Source organism: Engystomops pustulosus, chromosome 11 (genome assembly GCF_040894005.1).
Source record: "Engystomops pustulosus chromosome 11, aEngPut4.maternal, whole genome shotgun sequence".
Classification (NCBI taxonomy): domain Eukaryota; kingdom Metazoa; phylum Chordata; class Amphibia; order Anura; family Leptodactylidae; genus Engystomops; species Engystomops pustulosus.
Window position 1 is genome coordinate 76,679,375 of NC_092421.1, and position 19,091 is coordinate 76,698,465.

At 44.4% G+C, this 19,091-nt stretch overlaps 2 protein-coding genes across 2 annotated transcripts in view; one reads left to right on the top strand and one right to left on the bottom strand.

The window, feature by feature from the left end:
* LOC140106019 (ovostatin-like) overlaps nucleotides 1–9,417 on the top strand; it is a 65,036-nt gene extending 55,619 nt beyond the window's left edge. Inside the window, exons 14-19 of the mRNA XM_072130169.1 lie at nucleotides 4,720–4,841; nucleotides 5,598–5,685; nucleotides 5,782–5,850; nucleotides 7,494–7,599; nucleotides 8,478–8,527; nucleotides 9,130–9,417. Coding sequence (XP_071986270.1) covers nucleotides 4,720–4,841; nucleotides 5,598–5,685; nucleotides 5,782–5,850; nucleotides 7,494–7,599; nucleotides 8,478–8,527; nucleotides 9,130–9,135 — 441 coding nt within the window. The 3' untranslated portion in view covers nucleotides 9,136–9,417. The remainder of the gene's footprint in view (nucleotides 1–4,719; nucleotides 4,842–5,597; nucleotides 5,686–5,781; nucleotides 5,851–7,493; nucleotides 7,600–8,477; nucleotides 8,528–9,129) is intronic.
* Nucleotides 9,418–15,613: 6,196 nt separating this feature from the next.
* The window catches only part of LOC140106499 (ovostatin-like), a 60,527-nt gene continuing 57,049 nt past the window's right edge, over nucleotides 15,614–19,091 (bottom strand). The window contains exons 34-36 of the mRNA XM_072130966.1: nucleotides 18,112–18,214; nucleotides 17,945–17,992; nucleotides 15,614–15,863 (exon numbers count right to left, since the gene is read on the bottom strand). Of these exons, the coding sequence (XP_071987067.1) occupies nucleotides 15,853–15,863; nucleotides 17,945–17,992; nucleotides 18,112–18,214 (162 nt within the window). The 3' untranslated portion in view covers nucleotides 15,614–15,852. The remainder of the gene's footprint in view (nucleotides 15,864–17,944; nucleotides 17,993–18,111; nucleotides 18,215–19,091) is intronic.

Sequence of the window (19,091 nt, forward strand, 5' to 3'; positions counted from 1 at the left end):
TCAGCTGATAGTCAGCCCCCTGCCCAGGACCCTGCCACAAAAACCCCATCGTCGCCTCCACGATCCTCCACAGCATCCACCAGTGTTCAGCTCTCCATACCCCAGACGCTGGAGCGGAAACGCAAATATAGTGCAACCCACCCGCACGCCCAAGCCCTTAATGTGCACATCTCCAGATTGCTAAGCCTGGAGATGCTGCCCTATAGGCTAGTAGAGACCGAGGCCTTTCGCAGCCTCATGGCGGCGGCCGCCCCTCGGTATTCGGTCCCCAGCCGCCACTACTTTTCCCGATGTGCCGTCCCAGCCCTGCACCAGCACGTGTCAGACAACATAATCCGTGCCCTGACCAACGCCGTTTCTGACAAGGTCCACCTGACCACGGACACGTGGACGAGTGCTGCCGGGCAGGGCCACTATATATCGCTGACGGCACATTGGGTTAACTTGGTGAAGGCTGGGACCGAGTCTGACCCTGCGGCTGGTCATATACTGCCGACGCCGAGGATTGCGGGGCGTACCTCGGTCCAGGTGTTTCAGGCCTACTATGCCTCCTTCTCCTCCCACCCCTCCTCCACCTCCTCCTCCTCCGAACGACCATCCGTGGGCATGGCGCCATCAGTCGGTAGCTCTAGGCACAGCAGCAGTGCCGTCGTTAAGCGACAGCAGGCGGTGCTCAAACTGCTGAGCCTAGGCGATAAAAGGCACACCGCCCAAGAACTATTACAGGGCATCACGGCGCAGACTGATCTGTGGCTGGCACCGCTGAACCTGAAGCCAGGCATGGTTGTGTGTGACAACGGCCGTAACCTGGTGGCGGCTCTGCAACTCGGCAGACTGACACATGTGCCATGCCTGGCCCATGTGTTAAATCTGATAGTTCAGCGTTTCCTCAAGACATACCCCAATCTGTCTGATTTGCTCACGAAGGTGCGCCGCATCTGTGCGCATTTCAGGAAGTCCAGCACAGATGCTGCCACTCTCAGGGCAGCGCAGCGCCGCCTCCAACTGCCCGCTCACCGACTGTTGTGCGACGTGCCCACGAGGTGGAATTCAACACTGACCATGTTATCCAGAGTTTACCAGCAGCGCCGAGCGATTGTAGACTGCCAGATGTCAACTTCCACCAGAACTGGTAGTCAGGTCAGTCAGCTTCCTCAAGTCTACAATGAGGAGTGGACGTGGATGTCTGATATCTGTCAGGTGCTGAGTAACTTTGAGGAGTCAACACAGATGGTCAGTGGCGATGCCGCCATCATCAGCCTCACCATCCCGCTGCTTGGCCTGTTGAAAAACTCTCTGGTCAGCATGAAGTCGGAAGCTTTGCGCTCCTCACAAGAGACGGGGGAAGAAGATTCCCTTGTTGATAGCCAAAGCACCCTTAGGTCTGTTTCTCAGCGCATATCGGAGGAGGTGGAGGTGGAGGAGGATGAGGAGGAAGAGGAGGAGAATGTTGGCGAGACACAAGAGGGGACCATTGTTGAGTCCTTCACTGTTCAGCGTGTATGGGCAGAAGAAGAGGAGTTGGAGGAGTTGGAGGAGGAGGAAATGGACAGTCAGGCCAGTGAGGGGAGTGAATTCTTACGCGTTGGTACTCTGGCGCATATGGCAGATTTCATGCTAGGCTGCCTATCCCGTGACCCTCGCGTTCAAAGAATTTATTCCAGCACCGATTACTGGGTGTTCACTCTCCTGGACCCACGGTACAAGCAAAATCTTTCCACTCTCATCCCTGGAGAGGAAAGGAGTGTGAGAATGCATGAATACCAGCAGGCCCTGGTGCACAAGCTGAAACAGTATTTCCCTTCTGACAGCGCTAGCGGCAGAGTGCGTAGTTCTGCGGGACAAGTAGCGAGGGAGAGTAGGCGAGCAGGCAGCTTGTCCAGCACTGGCAAGGGTACGCTTTACAAGGCTTTTGCCAGCTTTATGGTACCCCAGCAAGACACTGTCACCTGTCCCCAGTCTCGGCAGAGTAGGGCTGATCTTTACAGAAAGATGGTGAGGGAGTATGTAGCTGACCATACCATCGTCCTAAATGATCACACAGCTCCCTACAACTACTGGGTTTCAAAGCTGGACATGTGGCACGAACTGGCGCTGTACGCCTTGGAGGTTCTTGCCTGCCCTGCCGCTAGCGTCTTGTCCGAGCGGGTTTTCAGTGCAGCTGGTGGCATCATCACCAATAAGCGTACACGCCTGTCGACTGACAGCGCTGACAGGCTGACGCTTATCAAGATGAATAAAGCCTGGATTTCTCCTAATTTCCAATCTCCACCAGGTGAAGGAAGCTCAACCTGAATAATTTATCCACTCCTCCTCCTCCTCATTTTCCTCCTTCTCCTCCTCTTTGTACAGTAAAGCAGAGGAAACTGGCTATTTTTTGACAGGGCCCACTGGCTCTAGGTATAGTACTTTATGCATTTAATTTTTCTGGAGGGCCACCGACCCGGTCCTCTGTTTTAAACAATTTTTGGGAGTGCCACATACAGGCACTCAATCTATTCAATTTTTCTGGAGGGCCACCTACCTGCTCCTCTGGTTTGAAAACTTTTTTGGACTGCCACATACAGGCACTCAATCTATTTCATTTTTCTGGAGGGCCACCTACCTGCTCCTCTGGTTTGAAAACTTTTTTGGACTGCCACATACAGGCACTCAATCTATTCCATTTTTCTGGAGGGCCACCTACCTGCTCCTCTGGTTTGAAAACTTTTTTGGACTGCCACATACAGGCACTATCCAAATTGAATTGTCTCCATAGCAGCCTCCACACGTTGTCTCCATTGCTACCTCCAAAAGTCGTCCATATAGCTGCCTCCATACATCGTCCCTTTATCAAACGAGGTGTGTCAGGCCGAAATTTGGGTTGTTTTCATGGATTCCACATAAAAGTTGTTAACTTTGTCGCCACCCTGCTGTGTTATCCACAAAATACACTGGCAAACTTTTACCATTTACGGATATTATTTCAGCGCTTCTTGCGCATCTGTTTACATTCCCCTCACCCGCCATATCCTAAACTTATAAGAACGCTACTACACTTGATCTTATACAAAAGGTTCTTAGAAGTGCTGTTTGGGGAGTAGCCTAGAGACAGGGGCTTGGATTGGCGAAAGCTCGCCTGGCAGCGGAGCGCCAGCTCCATGCCAAGAACCAACTAACATAGTTTTAACTGCAGCACCTTTAATCTACTACTAGTTCACTGCCTCCATACATGGCCGCCTTATCAAACGTGCTGTGTCAGGCAGAATTTTGGGTTGTTTTCATGGCTTCCACAACAAACTTGTTAACTTTGTCGCCACCCTGCTGTGTAATCCTCAAAATATACTGGCAAACTTTTACCATTTACGGATATTATTTCAGCGCTTCTTGCGCATCTGTTTACATTCCCCTCACCCGCCATATCCCAAACTTATAAGAACACTACTACACTTAACTTGGTGCAGGCTGGGACCAAGTCTGACCCTGGGGCTGGTCATATACTGCCGACGCAGAGGATTGCGGGGCCTACCTCGGTCCAGGTGTTTCAGGCCTACTATGCCTCCTCCTCCTCCCACCCCTCCTCCACCTCCTCCTCCTCCGAATTACCATCCGTGGGCATGGCGCCATCAGTCGGTAGCTCTAGGCACAGCAGCAGTGCCGTCGCTAAGCGACAGCAGGCGGTGCTCAAACTGCTGAGCCCAGGTGATAAAAGGCACACCGCCCAAGAGCTATTACAGGGCATTCCACATCAAACTTGTTAACTTTGTCGCCACCGTGCTGTGTAAGCCACAAAATATACTGGAAAACTTTTTTCATTTACGGATATTATTTCAGCGCTTCTTGCGCAGATGTTTACATTCCCCTCACCCGCCATATCCCAAACTTATAAGAACGCTACTACACTTGATCTTATACAAAAGGTTCTTAGAAGTGCTGTTTGGGGAGTAGCCTAGAGACAGGGGCTTGGATTGGCGAAAGCTCGCCTGGCAGCGGAGCGCCAGCTCCATGCCAAGATCCAACTAACATAGTTTTAACTGCAGCACCTTTAATCTACTACTAGTTCACTGCCTCCATACATGGTCCCCTTATCAAACGAGCTGTGTCAGGCAGAATTTTGGATTGTTTTCATGGCTTCCATGTTAACTTTGTCGCCACCCTGCTGTGTAATCCACAAAATATACTGGCAAACTTTTATCATGTACCGATATTATTTGAGCGCTTCTTGCTCACCTCCTTTGGTTCCTCTCTGCCACCCATTGGTTTGAAGCCTGAGTCCATTTAGGGTATGTCGCCATGCCACTCTCTAGCCTGCCGCTGCTGCCGCTGCCTCTGCATGCCGTCCCCTATAGTGTCAGGGTCAATTATTGGATGTTTTAGATGCTATCTAGCTTCATTCTGTCACTCTGTCATGGCCATGCTGTTGCCCATAATTTTGGCATAATGGTGCGATTAAGTAGCCTCAGAGGCATCCATGCATGCTGCCCCTGCTGTTTCCTGTCCATTTCCGTGGTGTTTCCATCCTTTTCTGAGGTTCCCAGGTGTTTGGCCAAGCTTCCCTGTGCAGAGCCTTGGTCCCCTTGAAAAATGCTCGAGTCTCCCATTGACTTCAATGGGGCTCGTTACTCGAAACGAGCACTCGAGCATCGGGAAAAGTTCGTCTCGAATAACGAGTACCCGAGCATTTTAGTGCTCGCTCATCTCTAATTGCGACCAATCGTAAGCAGATTTTTCTCTCTATAGCTCATAGCAGATTTCCACAGCAAGACAACATCTCAAGGACGCTTCTCTCTGATTGTCACAACCGACAATGAAACCTGTACTGATGGAGGAGCTCCGATCATCAACATCACGATCTGTGCCACGTAAGCTCCAGCCATTTAGAGTCCTCTCTATTATCTCTCGTAGGTTAGCTCTAAGTCTCATGGTGATAGATTAGATCCATTTATGTGAGGCATTGTATCTTGGATTGTTTTGCTGTTCTTGATCCTGACCTTCTAAAAACCATGAATTTGGTTCATGGTTGTAAATTTCCATCAAGTATACAAGACCGTTACATTTCCATTGTTTCTCGGTCATGGAAATGTCTTGAAGGATCACCTCTCTTGGAAGGTAGAGGAGCTTCCTTAATGTGGTGGACAGGTTGTCCATGTATTTCATACATGGTTCCATAAACCTGACCTTCTGAAAGCTATAAATTCAGTGTCCTGCTTGGAAAATTCTATCACTTCGCAAACGGGTCTATACAAGAACATTGCACTTATATGGTTCCCTTTTCATGAAAAGCCCATGTCTTCTAGATGTTGGGAAAAAAAGTAATCCAGGACCAGGGTTGATAGAACTAACATAGTTTGTATCAGCATCTCCTCAATATTCACCAATTACTTCATGAAGTCCAAGTTGAAGAGCTCCACATTGGTTGATGGAACATAGCAATGTTCTTAAGAAGGTCATGGTGATCAAAATATCATGTTACACGACATCTGAAATGGGTTGTATAATGCAAGTAGCCTTCACAATGTTGTCACAATGCTCCCAAGTCTTGTAGGACAAGTATAAGAGCTATGATCATCTGAAGAACAAAGCATTGAATTACTTTTTATATCATTTTCCCTTTTTAGTTACAAGGGTGAAGGACAAACCAATACGGTATATTTTGATATAAAGCAATTGACTGGATATTCAGCCGACCGGCAGTCAGTCTACGATGTGAGTGTCAAGAACTTGTGGGAAATCATGTGTGGTCCTTACAAATGTTTGTTTAAACCTCAGCCAAAACTACAATCTATAATCTTTTCCTCTTAGTTGGTGACCAATGGAATTATATCTGATTATGGATTTGAAGACAATCATGTGTATTGTTATCTGGAATCTGTGAGTATTAAGGGACACTTGTCCCTTCTTTATCTTCCGGTTGTCTAGGTATCACCACGGGCATTGGTGGGTCATAAAAGATCCGAGGTACAGTAATTCCCACTACTGTACATAATCCCGTCACATGTGGTTGTGCCAAAAACAACTCTACTTATATCCAGCTACAGACAACACAGGAGAAATCGCTACTTGTTACATCCAGTGCCAGAAGGTGACGTGTCCTCAGATAAATAATGTCCCTACAGCTCCCAGTAATGTCCCCTATAGCCCTCACTAAGTTATGTCCCCAACATCCCCAGTAATGTTCCCGTTCCCGACTCCTAGGGCGTGCATGTGCCGGCTCTTGAAGATTTAAAGGGCCAGTGCACCGCTGATTGGTGCTGGTCCTTCCCAGAATTCTTAATTACCCAGCCTCTCCCTCCTCATCCCGCCGGATCTTTGTGTCTTGTGCCTTAGAGAAAGCTTTGGCTCATGCCCTTTGCTGTTATTGTAATTTCCCGTTGTGACCCCTGTTCCATTCCGGACTACGCTCCTCTGTTGCCTGCCCTGACCTATTGCTACGTCCCTGACTCTGATCCCGTGCCACCTGTCCTGTCCTCCTGCCTGTCCCTGACTACAATCCTAGTCAACATCTTTCTACCTCGCCTTGGGCGCCAAAGTTGCACCTGTGGAACGACCTGGTGGTGCCACAGCAAGTCCAACCCGCTTTGCGGTGGGCTATGGTGAAAACCGGGTGCCACTTAGATTACAGTCCCAGTTGTTAGCTTATGTCATCGTCGGTGGTGGTCCAGGGAGGCCACTGCCCCTTGAGCCTGACAATGTCCCTACAACTCCCAATAAATAATGTCCCCCAGAGTAAATATTGTACCCTACAACCCTGAGTAATGCCCCTACAGATCCCAGTAATGTCCCTTATAGCCCTCACTAAATAATTTCCCCATGTCTCCATAGCCCTCACTAAGTCCTGTCCCCACAGCCCCCCAGTAATGTCCTCACACAGCCCCCAGTAATGCCCCCCCCCCACACCTTTGGTAAAGTCCACACACATCCCCCAGTAATGTCCTCAGACAGCCCCCAGTAATGTTCCCCACCACCCCCAGTAATGTTCCCACACACCTTTGGTAAAGTCCACACACATCCCCCAGTAATGTCCTCAGACAGCCCCCAGTAATGTCCGCACACAGCCCCCAGTAATGTTCCCCACCACCCCCAGTAATGTCCGCACACAGCCCCCAGTAATGTTCCCACACAGCCCCCAGTAATGCCCCCCCCCCACACCTTTGGTAAAGTCCAGAAACATCCCCCAGTAATGTCCGCACACAGCCCCCAGTAATGTTCCCCACCACCCCCAGTAATGTTCCCACACAGCCCCCCAGTAATGTGTAATGTAATGATGTCGCTGTGTCTCCGGCTCTCTGTAACGGAGCAGGGAGCTCGTGGCTCTGTGCACCACTACTGCCCTCATCCATATCTGGTTAGAGTGGGGGGAGCTGCCTGGACAGTGGGACAAGTGTCCTGCTGAGCCAGAGACATCTAGAGCTCGGACCTAAAGATCTGGGGAATGGGCCCTGGGTCTATTGACCTGGCGACACCTCTGGGTATCACATAATTGAACACTTGTAACCATCATTCTCATTGTACAGATGAAATCTAGTGTGAAGACCTGCTTCTCCATCAGATCATTCCAGGACCAGGGAGCATTAGCCTACCAGGACAGCACAGTTCTGTTACAGGATCCCTACAATCCAGGTAAGATCTAAGGTCATCTAATATTATATACATCACAAGATAAGAGATTTACACGTCAGGCTGCTCCTCTGATTAATTTCTCTGCTCAAGGAAAAATCATAATATCTAAAAATGTGAAACTGAAATTTTTTATAAAAACTTATAAGCAAAATATTTTTTATCCCATTGTAGCTCCAATGTAAAACTTTTTCTTTACTCCTTTCTTAGGTTTTGAAGGGGTCGGTATCTAAACTAATATCTTAATTAATTGGGATTAGAAAAAAGATAAGCTTGATCCAATGTGATCAGAATTTTTCAGTAGTACATTATAATAACTTAAAGGGGTTTGTTCATGAAAGATGTTATTGTGATGTTTACACAATGTCATTTTTATCCCCTTAATTGATGGTCAGTGTAAGAGTGTGAGCGGGAATTCTCTGAGCAGACACTTCCTGATCCCTCTGTGCTATGAGATGCTGTGTGCTGACAATGTGCTTAGATTATCAGGGTGCAGGGTTTATCTACACTTTTATTTACCTTCTAAACATTCTACTTGACACATAGAAAGAGAGATGAGACAGATAAGAGATGAGAAATCATGAGATCCATGTGCCTGTGTCTGAGTTGGTCTTGCAATGCAGACGGAAGGGGCTGGAGGCAGAGAGCACTGCAGTGTGCAGACAAGAGAAGCTATTCATGAGAATAATCCGACCATAGTCGGTGTTCCATGGACACCTGGACTGATAGAGACAGGAATTATATCTGTGAAATGATGTCTTTTTGTTAATAACCTTGTTAAGAATCTTGTCTGTGGGGGAATAATCCTTTAATGCTTTTATGGCAATTTGAAACCATTGCTTATTACTCCATATATGGATATATTTTCTTGTACTTTTCAGATAACTCAGCTTTTGTAACATACAGACACCCCTGTTCACCTTCTCTTAAGGTAGGAAAAAATTTGTTATCCTAAGTTTATAAGTTGACATATTTATACTTTATCTTATAGTCATATTCATTGGGTCACATTTACTGTTGGGTCTGCACCGAGATTGTGTTGCATGCGACCCTATTCTGGTACAGCTGCACTGGCCGCCATGCGACACAAGTTAAGGGGGGGGGGCGGTCCAACTGACCGAGCATTGTATTTATCTTTTAAATTGTGTCGCACGCCCTATGTTAAAGGTGCAACACAAAAAAGATGGTGAACTCTGTCTGGCCTGAGCGGTGAAGTAACACATTCATGATTTCTTGCGCACAATCTTAGTGAATCGCCGCACGCAGCATTATACACGGAAATATCACTTTTAATGCAGTTTCCGACTTTCTAAGTAAATGTTCCCCATTATATCCAAGAAAATAGACCCAAAATATATGAAATCTCTCATATAGACACCAGTGTCAGTCCAGGCTTCTGCAGGCCGAGTCATTTTGCTTGTGATATACAGTTTATCCGTGTTTTATATACAGTTTATCCGTGTTTTACATACAGTTTATCCGTGTAAGGATTATAACACACATGACAGTAACTCCTTATGTCTCTTTCTGTAGGAATAACCCCGGTGGCTTCATTGTTGTGATATTAGACATCCTAAAACACGTAGAGTAGATAAAGAACTTTAGTTTGCAAATTGTAACATTTAATTATCATGTGACGATGGAGGCGATGAGATGAACCAATCAATACAAGAAGTAAAGATGATTTCCCAGCATGCTTTGTGCTTTGTCGTCAAAGGGCTTTCGGGCTTCGCAGATATTAGATTGATCCCAATACGGTGACTTTTCTCTATTCTCGCAGTCTCTTATGTTCTAATAAACTATTGTAATTCTATTCTTCAACATTGTGTCCATATTGATTACTTTGAACATAAGAGTCAATGATAGGTTGAACAATTTCTGGAAATGATTCTACTAGGCTAGTCAATTTGGGAGTCTAAACCAAAAATAAACTTACATACTTACTTATGTAAGTCCGATGATTATGCAATCCCATGCCGGTGGCACATCTTGCGAAGGGTTAGGCTGGGACAGTAACCCGGAATCACTGTGCGTGTGCGGTACCTATAGTACTTTGACAGTGAAGCCAAAGTGTAATATTACGGTTTCATCCACCAGAACATGCAGGCGCCGAGGGATAGTGTGACCTACGCAAGGATAACATTTGGGATTTGGGACAGAGGTCCATAAGGGCCTTTGGGTGATTTAGTGTTCCAAATTGTCCTGACAGGTTCCCTTTAAAGAACAGTTTAAGTGCTATTGAAAGCACAAGATTGGAGTAGGTTACCCTGCACCTACTGATAGTATTGCAACAAATGGGTTTAACGCCTGGTTCCAGTTGGGTATTTTTCAGATTAGGGATTTGCTAGAACACCCCTCCCTTTCTCAGCACTAATTGAGAAGCGTCACTCGTTAGCTACAGGGTAATACTCAAATTAGACACAGTGGGCAAATTTACTAAGGGTCCGCGGGCCGCATTTTCAGCGGGTTTCAAATTTTTTTCTGTTTTGCACCTCATTTAACTGTTTTTTTGGCGTACACAATCAGATTTGGCGATATCATGCAGACTTTCATGTGACACAAATCGGGGCGTGTGGCCATCGGACGATCCGACGTATTCGGACTGAGCGCGGGATTTAACATTCAAAATTGTGTCACAAGCCCAAGCATTTACATGAAACAGGAAGAAGAAGGTGAACTCCGGCAGACCTGAGCGGGGAAGTGACACATGCAGGAAATTGGACGCACAATCCTAGTGAATCACGGCAGCTCCAAATCCTTGTCGGACAACGCACCTCGGGGATCGTGACGGGATGGATAAGTAAATGCGCCGCCTTATCTCATCAGCTTTAGGCTCAGAACCAGCTCCCCGCCCTACCCCTTTTGTGCTCAAGGCCCATCTTATAAAGGCCTCATATGTTCTATATATGGTATTCTGAATAATGCCCCCACTATTCCTTCCCCTATACGCTCTTATATGACTGGTTGGGATGTCAGTTTACCCCTGAACAGTGGCAGATAATATGGGCCAGGAAGTCCTCAATTTGTACTCTCTACAGAAAGAAGAAAACCGGATCAAGATATTGATGACCTGACATTATGCGCTGGAATTGCGTCTCAAATTCAACCCAACCCTCCAAAATGTTTGCTGGTGATGTGGTTTGGGAAATGGCTCCCTATTCCGCCTTTACTGGGACTGTCCAATTATTCGGTCTTAATGGGAGGAGGTTTGCTAGATGTTGCTACACGTAGACATCCCTCTTGAACAGGCTGTACACTCAGCGGCCACTTTATTAGGTACACCATGCTAGTAACGGGTTGGACCCCCTTTTGCCTTCAGAACTGCCTCAATTCTTCGTGGCATAGATACAACAATGTGCTGGAAGCTCCTCAGAGATTTTGGTCCATATTGACATGATGGCATCACACAGTTGCCGCAGATTTGTCGGCTGCACATCCATGATGCGAATCTCCCGTTCCACCACATCCCAAAGATGCTCTATTGGATTGAGATCTGGTGACTGTGGAGGCCATTTGTGTCCAGTGACCTCATAGTCATGTTCAAGAAACCAGTCTGAGATGATTCCAGCTTTATGACATGGCGCATTATCCTGCTGAAAGTAGCCATCAGATGTTGGGTACATTGTGCTCATAAAGGGATGGACATGGTCAGTAACAATACTCAGGTAGGCTGTGGCGTTGTAACGATGCTCAATTGGTACCAAGGGGCCCAAAGAGTGCCAAGAAAATATTCCCCACACCATGACAGCACCACCACCAGCCTGACCCGCTGATACAAGGCAGGATGGATCCATGCTTTCATGTTGTTGACACCAAATTCTGACCCTACCATCCGAATGTCGCAGCAGAAATCGAGACTCATCAGACCAGGCAACGTTTTTCCAATCTTCTACTGTCCAATTTCGATGAGCTTGTGCAAATTGTAGCCTCAGTTTCCTGTTCTTAGCTGAAAGGAGTGGCACCCGGTGTGGTCTTCTGCTGCTGTAGCCCATCTGCCTCAAAGTTCGACGTACTGTGCGTTCAAAGATGCTCTTCTGCCTACCTTGGTTGTAACGGGTGGCGATTTGAGTCACTGTTGAGCCTTTCTATCAGCTCGAACCAGTCTGCCCATTCTCCTCTGACCTTTGGCATCAACAAGGCATTTCCGCCCACAGAACTGCCGCTCACTGGATGTTTTTTCTTTTTCGGACCATTCTCTGTAAACCCTAGAGATGGTTGTGCGTGAAAATCCCAGTAGATCAGCAGTTTCTGAAATACTCAGACCAGCCCTTCTGGCACCAACAACCATGGCACGTTCAGAGGCCTCAAATCACCTTTCCTCCCCATACTGATGCTCGGTTTGAACTGCAGGAGATTGTCTTGACCAAGTCTACATGCCTAAATGCACTGCCGCCATGTGATTGGCTGATTAGAAATTAAGTGTTAGCGAGCAGTTGGACAGGTGTACCTAATAAAGTGGCCGGTGAGTGTATACCTCCTAAACTTGCTCCCCAATAAAACCGGAGGCGCTGGTGCCAAGCTGCTCCTTCATGTCTTAATGGCCACTAAGCGTCTTATTGCAAAGTCTCTACTTTACCCAAATCAGTGTGGTGGGATCCATATGAGCGTGCGTTCCAGTAGCTGACTTGCTATAATCCAAGTAAATGATATAGATCTTGGAAAAGAACAGAAACCAAATGAGAGAAGAGCGCGATATATCAGTCCTGGTGAGACCTATACCAAGACTTCTGGACCTGATGAAGCCCCCAGTGCCGAAGTGCGAAACGCGTTGTGTTTTATATATATTCCCTTTTATTAACCAATAAGAACTTGAAAAGAAACCCGAGTGGATCTGCGCCATCAAATCGTCCTTTCTAAAAGGGATTGAGGATATATCTATCCCATATAACATCTTCTGGTGATATATTTCCCTGCCTCTACTAAGCCTTTTCCGCAATCCAAGAAAATCAAAGAGGTTCTGTAGCACATCAGATTAGGAAGGTTTCTTTATTTATATACACACACACATTAAAATCTTCTTGAGTACATCATGGCACAAGGGTAGGAGACAAGACCTACGCGTTTTAGCTCAACAGAGCCTTACTCTTTGATTTTCGAAGTGTCTTATTGCCCTACATAGGTAGCTGCCACTACCACCTTCCCCTATGGATCTATATTACCCCATAAAAGATATGAGGACAATGAAACACTCAACAGCAATAATTAGAAATGAGAAGGATAAGTTTGATTCTATATGGGGAGCGCAGGATTCATGGGACTTTCCTAGACGTGGTTGTGCCACGGAGCCCCCTCTCTTTCCGCCTTATACGCACTCCTTATTCAGTGTCTGACTTATGTCACTTCTAAAGGGTATCCAGGTGAATGTTTATCTTTTTCAATTTTGTTATTCTGTATATAACCACCTAGCATAAGGAATCGCTGAACCATTTTGTTTACTTTTTGAAAATGTGGAAAATAAAAAATTGGGGGGGGGGGGGAATTGGAGTAAGTTTGCTGTGGGCAGTAAAATAATCCTGTTCTAAAAGGGAGGTTGAGGAATGAAAATCTGACCACATAATTAAAATGGGACTGGTCCCCCAGGTTCAGTTGGTGTTGGGACCACCCTTCCCTCTGCTAGGACATGAGTATACTTACCCGGGAAGACGATGACACCACATGGCTAGAAGCTGATGGGATGGATGGAAATTCCAGTTACCTGCAGCTACAACTGTAATCGCATAAACTAGGATAGACTGTAAGCAACATTTAATTTGAGATTAATTAATTATACATATGTCATTTTAAAAAATCTTTGATAGGCAAGAATATAGGCCTGCATTTATTAACCCCTTCCTGCCGCAGCCCTTTTTCGATTTTGCGTTTTCATTTTTCACTCCCCACCTTCAAATATCTGTAACTTTTTTATTTTTCCCTGTACAGAGCTGTGTGACGGCTTATTTTCTGCGTAACAAATTACACTTCAAAATTGGTGTATTTAATATTCCATGCCGTGTACTGGGAAGTGGGAAAAAAAATTCCAAATGCAGTAAAATTGGTAAAAAAAAAAAGTGCATTTGTGCCGTATTCTTGTGGGCTTGGATTTTACGGATTTCACTGTACGCCCCAAATCACATGTCTACTTTATTCTTTGGGTCGGTATGATTACGGGGATAACAAATTTATATAGGTTTTATAATGTTATCATACATTTAAAAATTAATTAAAAAATTTTGTACAGGATTTTGCCATCTTCTGGCGCTTTTTTATACTTTGGTGTATGGAGCTGTGGGTGGTGTCGTTTTTATGCGGATTTTGATGACGTTTACAATGTTATCATTTTTAGGACTGTACGACCTTTTGATCACTTTTTATAGAATTTTTTTTTTTTAAATGGCAAAAAAAATGGGACTTTCGACTTTGGGCGCGATTTTACATTACGGGGTTAAACGCAGTGAAAAATTTTTTATATTTTGATAGATCGGGCATTTTCGGACGCTGCGATACCTAATGTGTTTATGATTTTTACTGTTTATTTATATAGCAGTTCTAGGGAAAGGCTGCACTATTTAGATGCAAACTTCTGCACCCAAAAGGGCGTTCCAGTGCTCAGTCGGACCGTTCCAAATATTTACTATGCAAAGTCCAACAGAATTATGTTGTACGCTTTATAATAAAGGTGCATAAAAAGAATGGCGCACTCCGTCAGAGCACTGCAGGGGGCGCCAGATTCATGGAGAACATTGGACACAATTCCTGTATCTGGTGCCCCCTGCACACTACACTGGCAACTGCACACAGTACAAACTGCATTATTTTTGATACATGTGGACCATAAACATGTACAGAAACAAGTATATAATTATGAAGGAATATTTCCTTTATGTCATATCCAATGTTTTTGTCGTGCTTGTCGGCATTGACTCTCATTGGTATTTTAGCTGAGGTTTACAAAGCTATAACTCATTGCTATCCTTTGTTAAACAATGAAAACTTAAAGACCTATCCCGCCTTTGGATCAGTTCTCTACTGCACCTTCCTTCCAGAAATTATCTTCACACAGTTACAATTTTTTTAACCAACGTGAAATTGAAGAAATGTGTGTTTATAAGAAGTTATTTATCTATCCGTGGCCTCCTTACTTCTAAAATCAACTTTGAAAATGATGAAATGATGCTAATGAGACTTAGAAGCTACCCTAGCCCCTCTGTGATCACAAGTGCTAAGGGAGCAGGGAGAAGGGGAACAATGTAAAGCCAGATCACAGAGGGGCTACGGTAGTCCCTCCGGATTATTAGAAATTTTAAAGAGTTGACTTTACATCTGACCACAGTCACGGTGCCTGGATCTATGAGTAAGTGTTCCTGGCTTATCGTGATTAATTTCCTTTAAATAATTTAAAAAATGTTAGGGTTGTACTCACTTTTTGAGATACTTTGTCTTTACTATACAGACGGTCCCCTACTTAAGGACACCTGACTTACAGATGACCCCTAGTTATAGACAGACCCCTCTGCCCTCTGGTGAAGCTTTCTGGATGCTTTACCTTAGTCCCAGGCTGCAATGATCAGCTGTAATGTGTCTGTAATGAAGCTTTATTGATCATCCTTGGTCCCATTACGGAAAAAAAATAAATAAAATTTTTTTTAAAAAGCCAATTGTCACTGGGACAAAAAAAAATAAAATTTGTCTGAAGCTACAATTATAAAATATACAGTTCTCACCATACAAATTCAACTTAAAGGACATCTACCACTAGGATATAGGACTGAGGGGCCCCAGGCTCCATAGGTGTTTATGGGGCGCCTCAAGCTCATTTGCATACAGTCCTTCATCCTGGTGGTAGATGTCCTTTAAGTGCAAACCCAAGGAACCCATCTTGTATGTACGGTAATCGAGAACTGCCTGTAATGCTCACAAAAAAAAAAAAAAAAAAAAGTGGTGGTTGAGAAATCAAATCTACAACATAAACAAAAAGTTTTGTACAACCTGAAGCCACAGGTTGGAGGACTCTGCAGCATGGAATACATAGACAACGGAATAGAGAATCTTGTAGGACTTTAATTTGGTTGCTGATACCAGGTTGGGTCCTGGCAACATTACAAAAGCAGAAGGAAAAGTAGGACATTCGTAAATGTAAACGTATAATGCACATGTATAATAAACGCTTCGGCGTCTTCCACTTCAAGAGGCCGGTGCAAAACGCCATTCTGGGATTTAAACAATTTTTATAGAAACCAGCTTCTTCTTCCAGTCTCTTCTTTGGGGCAAATGATGTTCTCATGAAGATGCTACAAAAGAAAAAAGGAATAAGTGTAAAGCACCAGATAATACATAGACTGCGCAGGTTGGACTGGGGTCGGGGGGCTCCACCGGTGAGGGGCATTGTAATCTTTACTTTTACCATAGTAGAGCCAATTCTGGTTATGTTCAGTATAGAATATTACAGTATTTCTTTGAACCACCCAATAAAATTTTTGTCCAAAACAGTGACAAAAATATAGGGGTGCTGGCAGTCCCAGGCCACGTAGAGCTCTCAGCTGCCTGAATATTGGAATTAGCTCAAATATTGGAAGCTCATTGACCAATTGCGTAGTTGTTGGCATTGTCAGCAATTCTTCTTGTCCCATTTGCCAGGGTGTCCTCACGACTCCCTCCCTACTCTTTGGGAGAGACTGCGGTCACAGAGGGAATGTCAAAATCTAGGGAAGGAGGTCCAGTAAATCAAATTTATCCCCAGCGGTGGCTTAATGCGCCAGTCATGATACTCCCCCGTGCCCGAAAAATACTGATGACCCAACAGAGTTTCTGGTGTAAAGTAGGCCAGCCATGTTTAGTCTAGACTAGTACGACAGTCTTAAACTAGGACAGATTTAGCATCGAACATTAGACACTTCTATGAACCTTGTGTCTAGTCTAGCTCAGCACTGTCTAGCCTTGGATACTCCTATAGTTGGATACTCCTATCATGAAGAACTCTGTGCCTTACTTCTGATTGACCGGACCCAGATTTGGGTTTTCAACCAATTTTGAAGGTTTGGGTCCCCCAAAGTTCTGACTTAGCACCATTTAAATTGTTGCAGCCTCAAGCGCGCTGCCATTTTGGGAAGGATCATCACTCCCGGATGGTGCCATCGGGAGCAACAACCTTCACCAACATGGAATGTCAGTGCCGGAGCCTGCATGGCGATTTCAATGCCACTGGCATTTAGCAAAGTTGGGTAAGGGTTCAGTACCCCAAAAGATTATTATTATTTTTTAAACGGGTCAGCGCAAAACTAGTCCTAGTACATTGGATTTTATTCCGAAGCATCAAGTTGAGTCGGGCTTGGGTTCATCGTGTATTGGAGGGATTACGTGGCAATTTTTAAGAATTGGATTTAAATTATGTTATTCAATACTAATCAACTATTATAATTACTAGGAAATCACGTGAAACCAATCCAAATGTAGTTCTCCAGCTCTCCGCCAACTCTAGTGCGGCCGCTGGTTCATCCTTGTGCACCAAAGAAACAACGTAGCCAGCACTTGGAGACAGCATGTGATCAATTCATTTCTTTAATAGAGCCTGGACATCTTATGCACGTACACACATCGTACACAGAGGGTCAACGCGTTTCGGCTGATAAGGATCTAAAATTCTCTAGTAACAAAATAGCATTTAACAGATCCTCCCCAGGGAAAACACATTCCTATTGGGAAGAGAAAGGAATAAAGGATTCAGACTTGCATTAACCCTACAGGGCATTTTAGATCATGACTAAGGCTTATTAGCCGAAACGCGTCGATCGTTTGCCAAGCCTTTTTTTTTAAAAGAAGAATAATGAAATGGATTGATCCCATGCTGTCTCCGAGTGCTGGATACGTTGCAAATACAAATCGGCCTTGACCTTTGGCATGTCCGGCCTTTGTATATGACCCTGCAAACTATGGCTCCTCCCAGCAGAGCTCACACGATCTCCCTGATCTACAACGCTGAGTACACAGTCACTCCTAAACTCTCATAAGAAGGCAATGTAAAGATGCCAGCAGGATTCTTTTTAGGAAAATCGAAGACGGGTCATGTTATGCCACCAGTTTAACCCCTTTACGACCCCCAGACGGCTTTATACGTCCTATTTGCACATGCCCCATGCAGAAGGGACGTTTCTAAAAAGTCTTGACATGGACCAACTTCAAAACTCCATATCTCCTGAACCCTGGCACCTAGAAACACAATTTTTCCAGAGATAACGTCTTTTAAACAAGCACAAAGCAGAACGTCAAAAATTGACCTGGACATTCAGGCACCAATGACCATCGGTCACCGAATCTATGGAAAGGGAATCGCAAATACTTAAAAAAAGTAAAATTTTATTCTGCTAAGTGTTACCTGTTGGTGGAGCACAGGGGTGACGATAGGTTGCATACCCATTCTCATCTGCAAGGGAAAAAAAAATAAAAAATTTAATAAAGCACATTAAAAACATTTGAGGGTTAAAGTTAGATGTAAAATATATATATATATATATATAAAAACAGAACAACCCGAAAACTTACAGTTTTCATAGTAGCTGTACACCAAAGCTGAACTCTGCTTCACATTCAGAACACGTTGACCCATCAACAACTTAAAGGAGAAGTCAATTTGCTTCTTGGACACCTGAGAGGAAATAAGGGGGAACAGGATCAGATCCAATCAATGAATGAAGACATTGGGGGTCATTTCTCTGCGCTCTTTTTGCACCTCATTTGTCTTTGTCTAATAAAGTTTTTTTTACACCTTTTTAGACGCAATTTAAAAAAAAAAAAATTTCAGCAAATCACTCCATTGCCTTTCCTAAGCAGGGTCAGGACTGGTGTGTAATTGCACAATTTTACACGCCTATATAGGTGCAAATCAATGTTAAATTTTTTGGGGAAAAAAATGAGCAAAACAATTGCGCTCAAAAGGTCACTAAAAAAAAAAAAAGGTGCATTATACTCAGATAAATGACCCCCATAATGTATTGGATACAAGTTCAATGAAAAAAAAAAAAAAAAAAAAAAAAACACCCCTACAGGGGGCAGCACTGGGTCCCTGTATGTGTTAACCATCTATGATGCCAGAACAATGCAAACATCATGCAAAGACCTCCATAAAATTACCATAAGACTTGCAGATCACTTTATACTAAATATTATTAATATACCAATATATAATAATTAAGAATAATTAGTTAATGTATTAGTTATTAATATGAATTAAATAATTAAGTATAAAAAAAAAAAACTCCCAAAAAGGAAAAAAAGTTAACATAATGAGGCTCCTCAAAACTTTTTTCTACATTTACTAACTTGAGCTCCTGCTAAAACCCATTGCTTTAAGATAATCTACCTATCAAAATCCATCCTGATAAACCAGGGACATTACTCATAGATCCAGGCACCGGGACTGTGGTATCTTCCTATATATGCTATCCATGGCCTCCTTCCTTCTAAAATCAACTTTTAAAATTATGCTAATGATCTGGGGCGTTACCAAGACCCCTCCATGTTGC